The sequence below is a fragment of the Pelophylax lessonae genome (assembly GCF_965119305.1).
Source record: "Pelophylax lessonae genome assembly, chromosome: 4".
NCBI classification, from domain to species: domain Eukaryota; kingdom Metazoa; phylum Chordata; class Amphibia; order Anura; family Ranidae; genus Pelophylax; species Pelophylax lessonae.
Window position 1 is genome coordinate 55,530,595 of NC_138771.1, and position 18,123 is coordinate 55,548,717.

The 18,123-nt window shown below is 44.8% G+C and overlaps 1 protein-coding gene across 1 annotated transcript in view; it reads left to right on the plus strand.

The window, feature by feature from the left end:
- Nucleotides 1-18,123, plus strand: part of LOC309554525 (uncharacterized protein) — a gene marked incomplete at its 3' end in the record, with an annotated part of 67,813 nt that overhangs the window by 35,883 nt on the left and 13,807 nt on the right. The window contains exons 2-3 of the mRNA XM_082256274.1: nt 87-475; nt 11,960-12,430. Coding sequence (XP_082112400.1) covers nt 154-475; nt 11,960-12,430 — 793 coding nt within the window. The 5' untranslated portion in view covers nt 87-153. The remainder of the gene's footprint in view (nt 1-86; nt 476-11,959; nt 12,431-18,123) is intronic.

Sequence of the window (18,123 nt, forward strand, 5' to 3'; positions counted from 1 at the left end):
GAATGTACACCTGACTGGGGTGGAAATACTCTCATCTGTCTTGTATCATACACGGAATCTAATTTATTTATGGATTTCATTCACAGGCCCACTGGGAGCTCTGTCTCTACACATCCATATGGTGCAGGTTTAGACTTGCTGTGGAGTTTCACTATGAGATGCTGCACAAATGAACAATTTAAACCCCCATCAACAGCTGACCAGTGCCTACAGCTCCATGCCAGCACAGTCAGATATGAGGCTACAGAGGATATGTGCCCTGATTTGTGTATGGACGCCTCCTACCATCTAAGGAAGAGCTGGAACCATCAAGATGTGGCCGTCACCCTCTGCTGGGGGCATCTGCCGCTACTGGGACCTTTCCTAAAAGGAAAAATGACTGGGCTCCTCCAATCACTGCAGAGCTCTTCCCTGGCTTTCCTGCTCATTCTGATTCTCCTCTCCTGGAATCCCTGTACAGCAGAAGATTCACACTGTTAGTAAGCTGAAGATGGGTCTGGGTAAACTTTGGGGAATATGTCAGACCGTGCATCTGGTTTTGTTTTAGACTATAAAGAATAGTAGTCAGAGGATCAGATAACAGAGCTCTAGTGTGGGTAATGTGATCCTCTCCAGGGGTGAACAGCTGAGTCTACTGTAAAGTCATTTCGTAAGAGGGGGAAATCTTAGTCAGCAAGAAGTTTGCTCTCATAAAGCCAGTAATATGTCATAGCGATGCAGATTGCTGCACACACAGCATAATCCCTCATGGAATTACATGTTCTGCCTTGCTTGGCTAGTAAATATGTCCGTAGACCTTGTTTCCTACTTGCAACTGTATACCACATAGTACATAGAAGCATCATTTTGGTTATTTGTACGGCACAGTCCCATTGTCCATATTCTTAAAGGATCAGACCACCAAAAATTATATTTCTGTTATAAATAGAGTCTAAAAAAGGTGCGTACATAAACAAAGTCCATATATGCACTAGCAGCGCTAATGCACCCTTGTTTCTAAGAGCGGCGAATATGTTAATAAGATATCAAGCTGTGAATTATATGAATACATATATAAAATGACTGGTAATGAAAACAAATAGCTATGTAAAGTCTCTTAGTCCAATAAAACAAGGTGGAAAAGGTGTAGATCCAGGATAGTCTCTTAAATCACCAACTCAGCCTCCAAGAGCCTTCACCACACCGCCGTGCTCCCCCCTAGGTAGTAAACACGTACCCTTGCTGTAAAGGTCAAGCGCCTTGTACCAAAACCAATGATCTTCCACTGTCCTATGGTGATCCACCTTTTGATCCTGATACCATGGAAATAAGCGCCTCCTCATAGCCACTCATTGGGATGACCTGCTTGCCTTCCTGTTGGCAGCCATCATAAATAGAGTCTGTTTGAGCAAGGCCCCTGCACTGGTTTCTTCTATTGTATATCTTAGGGACTTGTAGTAGTGAGGTCTTCTAATGGTCCTGGTCTCATTCAACTTTAAAGCATTGGTCTCTAAACTGCGACCAGTGGGCATGATATAGCCCTTTGCTTCCCTTTATCCAGCCCTTGGGGCACTATTCATCTCACTAATATGAGACATAGCTCAGCATTAGGTTATTTTCAATATGCAGCACACCAAAAGTCTTTAGAAAAGTTGTACTCTAAGGCTCCGTTCACATGTAGGCGTTTTTGGGGCGTTTTAGGGGAGTTTTTCTGCTCTAGGATCAGCTCTCAAAACGCCCAACAAGACAAATCCTATTCATTTCAATGGCCCCTGTTCACATCTGAGCGTTTTGACGCCGTGAGCAAAACGCCCAACGCTCAAAAAAGTACATGAGCTTCTTTTTGGGCAGATTACAGGTGTTTTCCATTGGTCTCTAGTCAATCTAAAAACGCCTGCACAAAAAACGCCTGTAAAAACGCCTGTAAAACGCCTGCAAAAACGCCCATAAAAACACCTGAAAAAACGCCCATAAAAACGCCTGTAATAGCAACGCCAAGAAGTTAACGTAGCCTAAGTGGTAAGCCTAAGACAAGTCATAGATTATACCACCACCACAGGTAGTAGCCACCACCAGTGATCACATGCAAAACATCCAACAGGCCGGTTGTACTGAAATCAATTGATGAAGTCACTTCAGTACAACCAGCTTGTCCATAGATAGATTGAGCAAGGCCCCTACGCTGGTTTGTTATACTGTATATCTTAGAGACTTGTAGTAGTGAGGTCTTCTAAGTAGTGATCGACCGATATCGTATTTTTAGTGCCGATACCAATATCGATATCTTGGTCATCGGATATCGGTTTTGGCCGATATTTTCAGACATTTAAAAAATGTTTTATTTTTTTTAATTTTTATTTTTCACAGGTACTGTTGTGAAGGGATCTGGGGGTCTAAAAGACTCCAAACCGCTCCTCTGCACTTAAAAGCATTCAAAACTCCAAGTTTGGCTGTTTTGAATGCTCACATTTTTTTTAATTTGCCGCCGAGTACCTCAGTAGTTGATGACATCACTTCCGGGTTTTTTACATGGAGACACGATCAGAGCCAAATGCGGCTTTGATCAGGTCTTCTCTTCGGCGGCCATGCAGGTAGGATGCCCGGGTCTCCCGGTGGGACGTAATGACAACCGAGCGGCGTCTCAGCCGCATCGGTTATCATTACAAGACAGCCGACCGTTGGCTATGGATGCCGGAACTGGGGTGATGGCTATATTTGCAGGCATCTCTCCGGTACAAGCACTTTCCCGAAATATCGGCAATATCGGTAACCTCAGGGGCCGATTCTGATATATCAAAAAACTGTTTTCACCGCTTATTTTTAGTTCTGATATAAAAAACAGTTTTCACAGCTTATTTTTAGTTCGATGGTGAACATTAATAAATGTGCTAGTATAGTATTATTAGATGCGTGCTATTAAACTGTTGGAGTGAATGGACCATGAATCACAGCTCTTTGCTTTTCTCCGGGTTGATAACTTTAAACAGCTGGGGGCCACATGAAAGATTCCATCTTGGTCAATGGAACTTTATGGTGGAGGTGGTGTCCTAAATATACAGTTACTGTCAATACTTCAATGGCGGCATTGTTATTCAAGCCCCTTACAACTGTTGACATTGGAAAATTGACATATAACGTGAAAACATACCCAACCTTTTTTTTTTTTTTTTACAAGGAAACTGTGAGAATAGAAGCTGAGGAGCTCTAATTGTTGAGTCAGAGGTCAAGTCAACGGGGTGTGGGCTGTCAGCTACCTGACCTCACACATTATGGTTGATTTACTAAAGGCTGCTCAATTTGTAAGAGAATTTTCCCTTAGCTAGCTGACGGTGGTGAAAATTCACTTTTTAAGGAATACCTATTCACGTGCAAAGGACAAAAAATGTGTTTACGCCTGTACGTGATTGGATGATGGAAATCAGCAGAGCTTCACCCCATTCACTAAGCTAAGGGAATTATACCCTGCAAAGTAAAACAGCCAACTTACCTTTATTAAATAAGCCGCATTGTCTTTAAACAGGCAGTAAAGGCCTTTGACACTCCAGTTTAATGTCAGGTCTTGACAAAATAAGTAATGCTAAAAAAAAGGGGAAAGAGAAGTCCTTTATGAATATGATTACATACATTATGTATTATTATTCACACTCCTGCATGTTCCCAATTATGACAGGTTTCCTTGTTAGGAAATGGGTGAGTGAGGTAGTGTTTGATCCCCTGCTGGGTCTTTATTGTTTTCTATGAACCCAGAAGGGAGATCACGAGCTGAACCTTCTGGTTCCTATTATGAAGCATCCACTAGGGGCCATTGACTGCAGCATTATGATGTCACCTGCCTGATAGTGTTTTCTTTAGGATTATCGGAGAATGCACAGAAGAAAAAAGGCAGCAGCAAGTTCAGCATACAGCTCTACTCGATCATAACTATTTTAATTAGTAATAGGTAGATATCTATGCTTTAAATCTGAAGGCCATGCATGAATACTCTATTAGGTTCCCATCAGCATCATCCCACATATACATGCTAAAAATATTTAGAAAAAGATGGGATTGTGTGTGTGCCTTTTGAGAACCACTCACACACTATAATATATAAAAGCCCACATTTTATAGTACCATTTGATAAAGACATCAATAAAAATATATTTTGGAGATCTAAATGAAAACCTTTAAGAATTACAGAGCTTGTTGGTTTTGTAGACTTGTGAATTAGTTGTCGGTTGGTCTACGTATTTTGGGATCACCCAGGACCACGTATGCTATGTAGACCAACCGACAAATGATTCACAAGTCTACAAAACCAACAAGCTCTGTAACTCTTGAATGTTTTCTTTGATATCTCCAAAAAAATGTTGATGTTTTTATCATTTGATACAATAAAATTTGGTCTAGTAATAGGTAGAGTTCCACCGTAACATTTATGATTACATGGAGGCAGGGTCATTTTTGTGAAATCAGGCATTATTATCTTGACTTCAGCAATTTTCACTTCACTTCAAGTTTAGAGTTAGGCAAATGGTTTGGCCCGAGCATGAGTTCGGGCCGAACATTGGCTGTTCGCGCATTCGAAGAACACTCAAATTATCGGGGAGTTCGACCATTTGTTTAGCCCGCTGAACGACCACAATGCACTGAGCTGCCACACAGTGCATTGGAAGCCCTGATAGGCTGAAGCAACTAAAGCTTTGCCCAATCAGGGCCCATAGCACTGTCAGAGCCATGATTGGACACTGTGATGATGATTCTATCCAATCATGGCTCATTGCTCCTAGTCCCACCCCACACTATAAAAGTATTCTTTCAATAGCGGACATTTGTAGTGTGATATCAGCTTGGAGAGAGATAGAACAGGGCTCTGTTCAGTGCTACTAGTGAGTTAGTGTGCTATTGTAGTTTTATTGTGAGTGTAGAGTGTATGTTTAGTGTGAATTTAGTGATAGTGTAGTGGGACTGTTCATTTTTACTTTAGTGTCCCATTAGTGCAAATCTAGTGATAGTGCAGTGTGAGAGTAGTGTGACTGTTCATTTTTGTTTTAGTGTCATTTTATTTTGTCAGGGCAGGTTTCCTGCAATATATTTCAGTGTGTTACTGCACGTTTACCACAGTATATTGCAGTGCGTTATTGCAGGTTTACCGCAGTATTTTCAGTGCAGTATATTTCAGTGCGTTAGTGCATGTTTACCGCAGTATATTGTAGTGCGATTATGGAGGTTTACCTCGGTGTATTTCAGTGCAGTATATTTCAGTGCGTTATTGCAGGTTTAACGCAGTATATTGCAGTGCGTTATTGCAGGTTTACCTCAGTATATTTCAGTGCAGTATATTTCAGTGCGTTATTGCAGGTTTACCGCAGTATATTGCAGTGCGTTATTGCAGGTTTATCACAGTATATTTCAGTGCAGCATATTTCAGTGCGTTAATGCATGTTTACTGCAGTATATTGCAGTGCGTCAGTGCAGTTTTACTGCAGTATATTGTAGTGTGTCAGTGGAGTGTGTCTGTGTAGTGAGTACTCAAGTTAAAGTGCACCAAACACCACTTTCCATTGATTAAAGTGCATCCACCTACACATTTCCCCATCTTTATTACACTTTGTTAATATGCCCCTCCCATCATGTCTGGGAGGCCAACAAGGAGAGGCAGATGTTCCCATGGCACTGTGAGGGGGCCAGCAGTGTATGTGTCCCCAGGGGAAGGTGGATGTGGGCTGTCCTCAGGCAGGGCATCGTTTTCTCCAGTTTAGTTATGTTGCCCATGCTATCCAGCCACAGCATGCAGAGGAGGTGATGGATTGGCTTTCTAAACCATCCTCATCCTCATTCACCCAACCAGAAATCAGTGCGCAGTCCCTGACAGCTGCCAGAGTGGCTTATTCTGCCTCCTTGTCCACCACCAACGCCCAAAGCCCAATTTTTCCACCACTGTTTGACAGGTGCATATCATTTCAATTTTTGACAGCAAAGCCAATTCAAATGCTTTCATCAAGAGTACCTCTATAGGGTTATGGTGTGAAGGCACCACCGACACCCAGCGACCAATTTTTCTGCACCTGTTACTTCTATCAAAAGTCTGCAAAAGAGACACCTGAATTTATCCGGAAAAATCTCTCATCTTGTTCCGAGTGCACTACATTGTGGCCTCATCATACAGACTGGCTTCCTAAGCCATTTTTTACAAAATAAAGAAAGCTTGAATGGAAAATGTCATTTTTTTAGGTTTTTAAGAGCCGGTTCACATTAGCGCGACACGACTCCTTACTACTTCGGGGGCGACTTGTGCATTACATTGCACCACGACTTCGGAGCGACTTGCAGGGACTTCACATAAAGGAAGTCTATGCAAGTCGCTCCAAGGTCGCCCCGAAATAGTACAGGACCCTTTTTTTAAGTCGGAGCGACTTGTGTCGCTCCTATTAGAACGGGTCCTGTAGCGGTCAATGGACCGCGAGGGAGCGCAACTTGTCAGGCTAATGTGAACCGGCTCTAAATGTCATTATTGCTGTAGCAAGTTCTATACTTGGTACAGATGTGTCACTTTACAGGCAGACTAAGGGGACCCCCCAGGCACTATATTTAAAGTAAGTTTTCCTTTTTTTTTTTTTAATTTCTAATTTTTATGCTTTCACTTTAAGCATCAGTAAATCACTGCTCATTTAAAAAAATTATGTTTTTTACAAAATTAGTGTTCATTGATACATGTCCCCCAGGGCAGTACCCGGACCCCCATACCCTTTGTATGCCCAATTACTTGCATAAAAGCCTTCAAAATGGGCACTTTTGATTTTTCCAGTTCGGGTCCCAAAGGCTTCAATGGGGTTCGTTATTTGGTTCTGAAAGTTTGCGATGTTCGAAACCAGGGGTCGTTCGGCCCATGTCTATTTAAGTATAGGCTTTCAGGTAATTTATTAACCTTTGATGTTAAAGTCATCAATGTGACCTTTTTTTTTACCAAACAAAGTAAAAAAAAATAAAAATAGTAAGAATGATCAAAAAGCCTTCAGATTTCTAAGTTGTTTGCTTTTTAAGTGAACTACAATTTTTCCATCTTTTTTATAACATTTTGAAAAATAATTCCCCCCTTAGGTCTTTTGGGCTGCTAACCAATTCAGCATAAGCTCCTCTATGCATTATCAATAGCAAAATCACTGAAATCAGTAAACTTCAGGAAACCATCAAGAGGCAAAACTGAAATTTTGGACTAGAGTCATTTATTAGTGAAGAAATCTGTGCTCAGACCTTTCAACATGGGCCATTTCAAATAGTTGTCTCCTGACTTTCTCTGTTCTTTTCTGAGGAAGTTCAGCTGACTGTTAATGGAAATGTGTCATAAGAGAAATTGTTGCTTGTGGACGATGCTAGTATGAGTCAGTCTTTGCCTCCAGGGCCTGCTGCCTGGGGAGGGTGTTACTGAAGTAGGGGCTGAGCCTGGGCCTAAGGAAACAGAAGCTGGCCTGTGCCTTGGGGCCCTAAAGTAGTAGTAAACCCAGAATTTAGATTTTTACCAACAGGTAAGCTTAGAATAAAGCTTACCTGTAAGTTAAGTGCACATCTCCTAAACATGCATCATAGATATTTGCCTAGTTGGCAGTCAGTGACGTCACCGGCACATTCACTCTGAAGAAGCAGCATGCCTCTACCGTTGCTTTAGAGCTCTATGCCATGGCAGTGACTCCCGTGCACATGCGCTGAAGTGATGTCATTGTGGCTCGGCCATTCAAGCAATTGCAGCCCACAAACCTGGAAGGAAGACCAGGGGAAGATGGAAGACTCCCATCAGGGTAAAGGCATAATGTTCTAGCATGCATTGCATACTAGCACAATATGAGAGACCTGCCTTAAAACAAAGCCCTCCAGTGGTGAGCTCTCATATTGTGCTAGTATGCAATGCATGCTAGAACATTATGCCTTTACCCTGATGGGAGTAAGGCCTCTTTCACACGGTCCGCCTCCGTAGGCGGATCAGTGTTGCTCAGCGGGGATCGATCCGCGATCCCCGCTGAGCCAGCGGATGACAGCTCCGTCTCCGATTGCAGAGCGGAGAGGGAGGTGTCTCAGCCCCCGCTGCCCTCTATGGGGGATCGGATGAGAGCGGACAGCCTGTCCGCTCTCATCCGATCCGATGCGATTACTGAACGGATGGAAAAATAGGGTTTCCATCCGTCCAGATTTCACGGACAGGATCGGATACGGATGGCAGCGGGTGTCAGCGGAGGTGTCTCCGCTGACACCCGCTGCCCCATAGAGCTGCATGGAGGATCCGATCAGATCCGCCTAAAAAACTGACAGGCGGATCTGATCGGATCGCCCGTGTGAAAGAGCCCTTCGTTTTTTTTTTCTTCTACAAGTTTACTAACGCTTTAAGTATTTTTGCTGTCCTGCTCGAAGATGCATCCTAAGGGAGTGGGCTGCCTAAATGAAGCATCTTAAAGAGGGTTTTCAGTGTCCCCCCAAAAAATTAATAGTCAGCAGCTACAAATACTGTAGCTGCTGACTTTTAATATAAGGACACTTACCTGTCAAGAGATCCAGCGACATCCCCACCCAAACCAGTTCTTCACCGGTCTTCGTGTCTTCTACGCTGACATGTTTACTAATGAAAGCTGACTGTGAGTCATAGTGGCTTCACGACTTCCTACTGGGCATGTGTGAGCCCCTTTGCACTTTATGAATGGTCCCACAGCTTTCCGGGACCTGTGACGTGTCCCTGAAAGCTGAGGGCGAACTTTTGCTGCTTCCACTTCCACTCAGATCGCCTAGGATCCCCGATCTGAGTGGAAGTGGAAGCAGATACCTGTTAAAACCAAGTACCTGCTCATTCCCCCAAGAAAAAGGTGTGTCCAAAAGTGGTGGGAGTGGTGGGAGTAGGCAGAAAAGTGGAATTCTCCTTTTGGGTGAAGTTCTGCTTTAAGAAGAGACTGGGTTGAAGTGTGTCCTGGAAAGCTGGCTACAAACTCCTGCTGGTGGACATTGCAAGACGTTCTCACTGCTCAACCATTAAGGTACCTGTGCTAGTTGGCTCCTCCTAAAGGGCAAAATGCCTACTTTTCCAGAAGGGAAGTCTTTTTTTTTTTGCCTCTTATTTAAATCCTGTGCCCTAACCCTCTCTTCTGAGTTTACTGAGTGAAACAAATCATTTAAACTTTCTAAAATGACTAGAGCCCAATTTACTTTACCCCACAAGCCAAGGATTCTGCCCTAAGCACTGAAATATTGACCCATTGAGCTGCCTGGGGATCCCCCTCATCCGCTCAGAGGTAGGGGGAACTATACTTGGCTGTCGTCGTGCTGATTCTTTGACTTTAAGGCTTTGACTATTTAGGTCACTAAGGCAGGTCAAAGATTATGCTATTTTGTGGTTTCAGGAATGAAAATCGCTTGATTCCCCCATCAACACAGTCAGGAGTTATTGTGTTCTCCTGGTGGGTGGGGGAGCTGGGGATGCCGGGGAGAACGCAATTATTACTATTGCCGCTGGCAATAATCACATGCTGAAAATCCGACATGTTGGTTGTACCCAAGTGGATCAATGGATTAATTTGGGTACAATCAGCCTGCCCATAGATGGATTGAATTGATTTGATCCATCTATGGCTGGCTTAACTCAATGCAAGTACAGAGATAATGAGTTCTGACTTTTATTTGCTGCTTGCTTATTCTGGACAAGTGATGAAAGTGTTTCAAATACAATGAAAGGCAATTAACATTTTTAGGAGGCCAAGAATGACAGCAGTACTTTAATAAAGCTCTTAACAACATACACAGGAGTAAACCATAGCGCCGTAAGCCCAGGTGATTGTAATCAGAAGTTCAGGAATAGACCTCTTTGTAATTATGGAGTGGGTCATGTTGGATACGGTGTGCTTTCAGACTTCTTAGTAAGTAGCTGTAGTGAGACACATATTCCCAGGAGGATTTGGCCTCTGCTAAAATGTGTACTTTGCCTTCTGTTTGTGATCACTTTACAAGCCTCATACTGAAATATTTAGGTTCCCAGGTTGGTAACAGCTGTTTCGTACAGTAATGTTATTTTAGGGAAGCCTTCCAAAAGCTACTTGTAGCTGTTCACACTGAGACAAAAAAATATAAAACAGTAAAAAAGGTATGAAAAATTATCTATCTATCTATCTATCTATCTATCTATCTATCTATCTATCTATCTATCTATCTATCTATCTATCTATCTATCTATCTATCTATCTATCTATCTATCTATCTATCTATCTATCTATCTATCTGAACTGCCTGTGCTGGGAATGCGATGCGGGATCCCGCAGTAGATTCGCAGGGTTCCGGCATCGCATAAGTGTGAACCGGGGCTAAAATCGAGTGGAACCAATTGCCTTCAGAAGTCACCTAATTAGCAAAAAGAGTACAGCTGTGTGTAATTTAATTTCAGGCAGGCCAGGAAAGGGGGGGACGAACGGTGTATAGCTGGTTGTTAAAGAGTGGGCCGTCAAGCCGTCCGCCACGTCCATAACAACGAGTGACTCATCAGCTGTCAGTGGGGTTCCCACAAAATAACTGTCTGCAATAAAAATTGAGGAAAAAAACATTGTGGTGGTCCTCCTAATCCATAATGCTTAGTTCTGGTATGGATTTTGAAGGAAACCATTTTAGAACCTTATCCGAGCATGCAGCCTGGCAGGCCAGGAAAGGGGGGGGGACAAACGAGCCTGAACCACACCAGGCCACATGCCCTCATCATGGTATTGGGGTGCTTTGGGGAAGGGAGGGCTCCCCCCCAAAGCACCTTGTTATAATGGTAATGAGGACAAGGGCCTCTTCCCCACAACCCTGGGTGGGGGGGGGGGGGTGGCTTATCAGAATCTTGAACAGAATTTGTCATCAACTGGGGCATGCTAGGTTGATGACATCACAAGTGGGCGGGGTCACCTGGTGACATCATCGGGTAGCCACACCCCTTGGTTTATTTAGCAGCTGGAAGAGGCAGAGCTGTCATTCAGGGGGAGCTAGCACCGGGTGCAGACCTCTTTTTTTTTTTGGGGGGGGGTGATTTATCGTAATTGATTTTGGATCTACACAAGGTGGCAATTTTTTTTAATAAAGAACTTGTCAAAAACTGTTGTTGTGTTTTTACTAATTTTACTATTTTTTTGGGTGAATGAGTGGAGGGGTACTAACCCCTACTCATTCACATGGTAAGGCCAGGATCTGGGGGCTTCCAGATTCTGATAAGTCACACCCCTGCACCTCCACACCCACTGAGCCAGGGTTGTGGGAAAGATTGGTCTGCATCAACATGGGGACAAGGTGCTTTGGGGGGGGGGGGCACCCTCCCAGGTTGAGGGCATTTGTTCCTGGATGGTTCGGGGATTGGCTCTCGCTCGCCTCCCCCCCTTTTCTGGCCTATCAGGCTGCATCCTCGGATAAGGGTCTGGTATGGATTTATGGGGGACGTAGGGTATTTTGGCGTAGAGTTCCCTTTAAAAATCCATACCAGACCCGAAGGTGAGTGGTCCGTCCATCCGTTCAACCCGATCTACCAGCCACGGGCACCATAGTCTGTAGGAGAGAATGCCAGCAGTCTCCCATATAGCTTCCAGGTCCCAGGCGGAGGCCGTGAAGGGATACACAACACGGGGAGAAGCGTGTGACGTCACCGGGGAGCTATGGCAACACAACGCGTTTCTAAGCATGCTCAAAGCTCCTGCTGAGCATGCGCTCTCTTTCTTCAGGTGTAAAGCACGTGAGACTACCGGCATTATCTCCTCCTACAGACTACGGTGCCCCTGGCTGGTAGATCGGGTTGAATGGACGGATGGACCACTCACCAGGAGGAGCGATATTACTGCACCACCTACAATATTGGCTTCCGTGAGTTGCCATTTGTCGTATTTTTGCATGCTGTAATAAAAAGTCTACACTCAGAGGCGCTTTTCTGTACTTCTTGTATAGGTTTCTTTATATAAGACTATCTGCACTATATAAAAAATCACAAACTCTGTTTTATTCCTATGTTTAGTCTGGTCAAACGGCAGTTTTGACGACTCCTCCTCATTAAGACTCCTGGATTACAATGTGGGGAAAAGGTCCACACGAGAGACTACTGGTGGCTTCCAGGCCCTAGGAGACGATCTAAAGACTAATGGAGACCACCATTTGAATATGCAATGGAAGGGAAAGACCTGGTCCTGTGCTGTCCTCCTCAAACTGTCTCGACACGTTTTAGTATCGGCTTTAGGGCCCAACCTGGCTTGGACTATCTTTCCTTATGACAGTTGTGACCAGGATCTAAAGCCCACAGAGATCCTCATTAGTCCCTTGAAACTATTGCAAGTCAATGTGAAACCACTGCTACTCCATAGAGTGCTGAGATTCCTGGGAGACTTGGGATTTCTAGTTGAGTCCCAACAAAACAAAGCTTTCTCTTTGCTGAAGAAGAAAATATACAAGACTGGAACACCTGTGAAGAATCCTAACATACAGTCAACAGGTAGGTGATGCTATTGGTCAATGCATGCCTGCTTTCTGGTTGTCCTTGCCTATTCTCTGCAGCACTGCATGTTGCCCTTTCTGCCTTGGCTACAAACATTGCTCTTTTGAACTCTCTTTCGGCATCCCTCCTTGGTCACATAATGCTCTACTGAAAGTTGACATCTGTATTTCAAGGCTATTTATCAAGTTTGCAAAGTTAATGGTTATATGTGAAATGTTACAAATAATGGTAAAAAGGAGCACTTGGAGCTTGGTCTGCACGCCTCCTGAAGTAATGTACGTAAGAAAATTATATTGAGACAAATTACACTGTCAGATATATATAAATCGAATTGTTTGCAGTGTCATTGAATGAACATAAAGGTGTAAAGGTCATTGTTAAAGCGGAGTTCCACCCATTTTTAATAGGTTGGAATACATAGATCTATGTAATCCCCTTTAAAACGGCTTTTACCAATGGAAACTTTTTTTTTTTTTGCTAGTAAATACCTTAATTTCGGCTTTATTCCTCCTCTCCTCACTTCCGGGTCCGATCGGCGATGACGTCATTCGGCGATCCGCAGTGTCTGCTGGGATGTATTCTATTCCAGAAATCTCGCAGTAGCTGTATCTGTACTGAGCAGTGCCTGCCCCGCCTCCGCCCCGCCTCCACCCCGCCTCCCCTCATTGAGTTGCATTGTATGAATGTATTAAGGCCGTTCTCTGCCCCGCCTCCGCCCCGCCTCCTCTCATTGAGTTGTATTGCAATACAACTCAATGAGAGGAGGCGGGGCAGAGAACAGCCTTAATACATTCATACAATGCAACTCAATGAGAGGAGGCGGGGCGGAGGTGGGGCAGAGAACAGCCTTAATACATTCATACAATGCAACTCAATGAGAGGAGGCGGGGCGGAGGCGGGGCGGAGGCGGGGCAGGCACGGCTCAGTACAGATACAGCTACTGCGAGATTTCTGGAATAGAATACATCCCAGCAGACACTGCGGATCGCCGAATGACGTCATCGCCAATCGGACCCGGAAGTGAGGAGAGGAGGAATAAAGCCGAAATTAAGGTATTTACTAGAAAAAAAAAAAAAAAGTTTCCATTGGTAAAAGCCATTTTAAAGGGGATTACATAGATCTAAAGTTCCAAAAATGGGTGGAACTCCACTTTAATTATTTTTAGACTTGAATAGTGTCTAGGTCTGTTTCCCCATCTGCTCATTAATATACAACCCCAATTCCAGAAAAAGTTGGGGCGCTGTGTAAAATCTACATAAAAACAGAATTCAATGATTTGGAAATCTCATAAACTATATTTTATTAACAATAGAAAATAGAAAAGATATCAAATGTTTAAACTGAAAAAAATTTACCAGTTTAAGAAAAAAATTTGGAAATTGATGGCAGCAACACATCTCAAAAAAGTTGGGACAGGGCAACCAAAAGCTGGCCATAGATGGAGCAGTGTTCTTTCTCTTTGAAGAAAGAAAAACGCTTGATTCCCCCATCAACACTGACTGTGTTGTGTGTGTGGGGGGAGGAGGTGTGGGGAGCCATCCTGGCCAGTAGAACACACTGGGATTCATGCTAGCGGCTATATTTGCAGCCAATAATGGCATGATAAATTCAACAGGTTGGTTGTACCCAAGTTGATCAACCGATTAACTTGGGAACATTCAGCCTGCCCATACTTGGATCTAATCTCAGCCGGTCCCTGCTGAACAAGCCGAGATTTGAACCGTCTATAGCCAGCTTAAGTGGTATTAACAAGGAAATACTGGAAGAACATTTTGCAACTAATTAGGTTAATTGGCAACAGGTCTGTAACATGATTGGGTTTAAAAAGGCAACTTAGGCCCCTTTCACACGAGCGCACCACCCGAAGGAGTCCGTTCTGCTCAGCGGGGGATCGATCTGCCGATCCCCGCTGAGCAGGCGGATGACAGCTTTTAGATCCCCGCTCTCCTCTATGGGGAGATCTGATGAGAACAGACCGCCTGTCCATTCTCATCCAATCCCATCCGATCCGATCCTCCAGACGGATGGAAAATAAAGTTCCATCCGTCTGGATTTCATGGACAGGATCAGATCAGAGAGCACCCGCTGCCCCGTAGGGATGCATGGAGCATCCAATCCGGTCTGCTTGAAAAAATGACAGGCGGATCGGATTGCCCGTGTGAAAGGGGCCTTAGAGAGTCAGAGTGTCTCAGAAGTAAAAATGAGCAGAAGTTCACCACTCTGTGGAAAGCCGCGTCTAAATATTGTCAAACAATTTCAGAATAATATTCTTCAATGTAAAATTGTAAAGACTTTAAACATATCATCATCTACAGTAAATAATAGAAAATAAAATCCTGAAGAAATCTCTGTGTGCAAGGGGAATGGCTTAAATGCAATATTGGATGCCTGTGATCTTCAGGCCCTCAGACGGCACTGCATTAAAAACAGACATTATTCTGTGATTGACATCACTGCATGGGCTCAGAAATACTTCCATAAATCCCTATCTGTGGACACAGTTCTCCGTGTCATCCAAACATGCAAAGCAAAGCTCTATCATGCAAAGAAGGAGCCATATCTGAACATGATCTAGAAATGCAGCTGTCTTCTCTGGGCCAAAGTTAATTCAAAATGGTCTGTTGCAAAGTGGAAAATTATTCTGTGGTCAGACGAATTGAAGGTTGCCATTCTTTTTGACAACCATGGGAGCCATGTCCTCTGGGCTAAAGAGGAGAGGGATCTTCCGGCTTGTTATCAGCCCTTGTTCAAAAGCCTGCATCTCTGATGCTATGGGGTGTATTATTGTGTGTAGAATGGGCAGCTGGAACACCTGGAAAGGCACCAGCAATGCTAAAAGAGATATATCCAGGTTTTAGAGCAGCATATGCTACCATCCCGATGACATCTTCTTTAGGGAGGGACTTGTATATGACACTGCATACTACATCTATGACAACAGCATGGCTTCTAAAGGGCCATACACACTGTAAGATGTTCTGAAGACTTTTTCCTTTAGATTTACCAAAACCATATAATATGAGGTCAAACCTAAACACTTTGTATTTGTATGCAATCTGGCAGGCCCTTGCACTACATAGAAAAGGTAAATCTGAAGGAAATCTAACCACAAAAGTTGGATAGTGTGTATCCAGCTTAAATAGAAGAGTCCGGGTGCTTAACTACTTCAATACCGGGCACTTTCCCCCTTTCCTGCCCAGGCCAATTTTCAGCTTTCCGTTCTGTCACACTTTGAATGACAATTGCACGGTCATATAACACTGCACCCAAATACAATTTTTCTCATTCTCCACACACAAATAAAGCAACCTCTCACCTAAACAAAGCAAGGCAGCTGCTCTGGGCTGTACCCATGACGCTGCCACATTGATTTGCTTCATGTTCACGGCCCAAGTTAAAAGAAATGTCACATTCGACAGTAGGTATGTAAATGGGCCTGCAATGCAACTGTGTTCAATGCGAGCAGCTGTGGTGCGCCATTTTTAAGGCTAAAGCAGGCAGTAAGGAGAGGACATAGTGCCTTTTCACCACCTGTAAAGTGCCCTCTGAAAAGCAATCCACTGCAAATCGCTTTTTAGACCGGCAACAGTATAGCAGCACATGTGAACGAGCCCTTAGTGTTGAATTATATGTAGATTTACTTAGCCAAAAGTAACTTTTTAATTGGTCGCAAAAGCTTTAGCAAAAAATGAAGTGTACTGCATCACAGGTAGCCAGAAAGTAGAACACTTACATTTTTCGACCTGCGTTCACCTAGAATATCCAATCATATGTAGAGAGATTTAAAAAAAAATATATATATTTTTTTTGCTTATGTGTCGATGTTTGCAGGGCCGTCTTTAATATTGATTGGACCCTGGGCAAACATTTTCTTGGCCCCACCCCAACATTGCACAGTACCCCCTCCCCCATACTACCCCATCATTACACAGAACCCCCTCCCCATACTACCCCCACCATTAAACAGGACCCTCCCCCCATATTTCCCCCATCATTACACAGGACCCCCTCCCCATACTACCCCATCATTACAGAGGACCCCCTATACTACCCCCATCATTACACAGGACCCCCTCCCCCCATACTACCCCCATCATTACACAGGACCCCCTCCCCATACTACCCCATCATTACAGAGGACCCCCTCCCCCTATACTACCCCCATCATTACACAGGACCCCCTCCCCCCATACTACCCCCATCATTACACAGGAACCCCTCCCCCATACTACGCCCACCATTCCCTCCCCCATACTACACCCACCATTACACAGGGTCCTCCCCCATTCTACCCCCACTATTACACAGGACCCTCCCTCTATATGTCCCCCATCATTACACAGGACCCCCTCCCCCATACTACCCCCATCATTACAAAGGACTCCCTCCCCCATACTACCCCCATCATTACACAGGACCCTCCCCCATACAACCTCACCATTACACAGAACCCTCCCCCCATATTTCCCCCATCATTACACAGGACCCTCCCCCCATACTACCCCCATCATTGCATAGGACCCCCTCCACCATACTACCCTCATCATTACACAGGACCCCCCTCTCATACTACCCCCATCATTACACAGGAATACCTTCCCTCCCTCTACAGACCCCTGCACTGCCCAATCTTTCCTCCCCTCCTCCCCATCATTACACAGGACCCTCTCCCCCATACTACCCCCATCATTACACAGGACCCCCCTCCCATCCTACCCCCATCATTACACAGGAATCCCTCCCCTCCCTCCACAGACCCCTGCACTGCCCAATCCCCCCCATCCCCATCATTACACAGGACCCTCTCCCTAATACTACCCCCATCATTACATAGGACCCTTTCCCCATACTACCCCCATCATTACACAGGACCCCCTCCCCCATACTACCCCCATTATTACACAGACAGGGCCCACTCCCCCATATTACCCCCATCATTACACAGGACCCCCTTCCTCATACTACCCCCTTTATTACACAGGGATCCCTCCCCTCCCTCTGCAGACCCCTGCATTGCCCAAACCTCCCCATCCCCATCATTACACAGGACCCCCATACTACACCCATCATTGCATAGGACCCTCCCCCCCATAATACCCCCATCATTACACAGGATCCCCCTCCCCCTTACTGCCCCCATAATTACACAGGACCCCATCTCATACTACCCCAATCATTGCACAGGACCACCTCCCCCATACTATTACCATCATTACACAGGACCCTCTTCCCATACTACTGCCATCATTGCATAGGACCCCCTCCCCCATACTACCTCCATCCTTACACAGGACTCCCCTCCCATACTACCCCCATCATTACACAGGAATCCCTCCACAGACCTCTTTATTGCTGAGGATTTCAGCCGAACACCAGACACACCCCGCTGAACCCTCTGGGGAAGAAGTTCTTCAGCAGGCTAATGGTCTGCAGCTTGCCAAACATGGTAAAGAAAGGGGTTGTTGTGACTGTGCCTGGGACTGACAGGTGCTCTCCCCGGACAAGGCTGGCCAATCACCGCATAGGATGTAGACCTAACACCCAACATTCAATTCAGCCCTCATCTTCTGAGTAATAGCCATAATCCCCTAATCAACTATCTGTGGGCAGCGCAGTCTCAAGGGGCAGCTCAGCTGCTTTGGGCCCCACAACAACAACTGAGCCTGGGGCAGCTGCCCCTTTTACTCCAC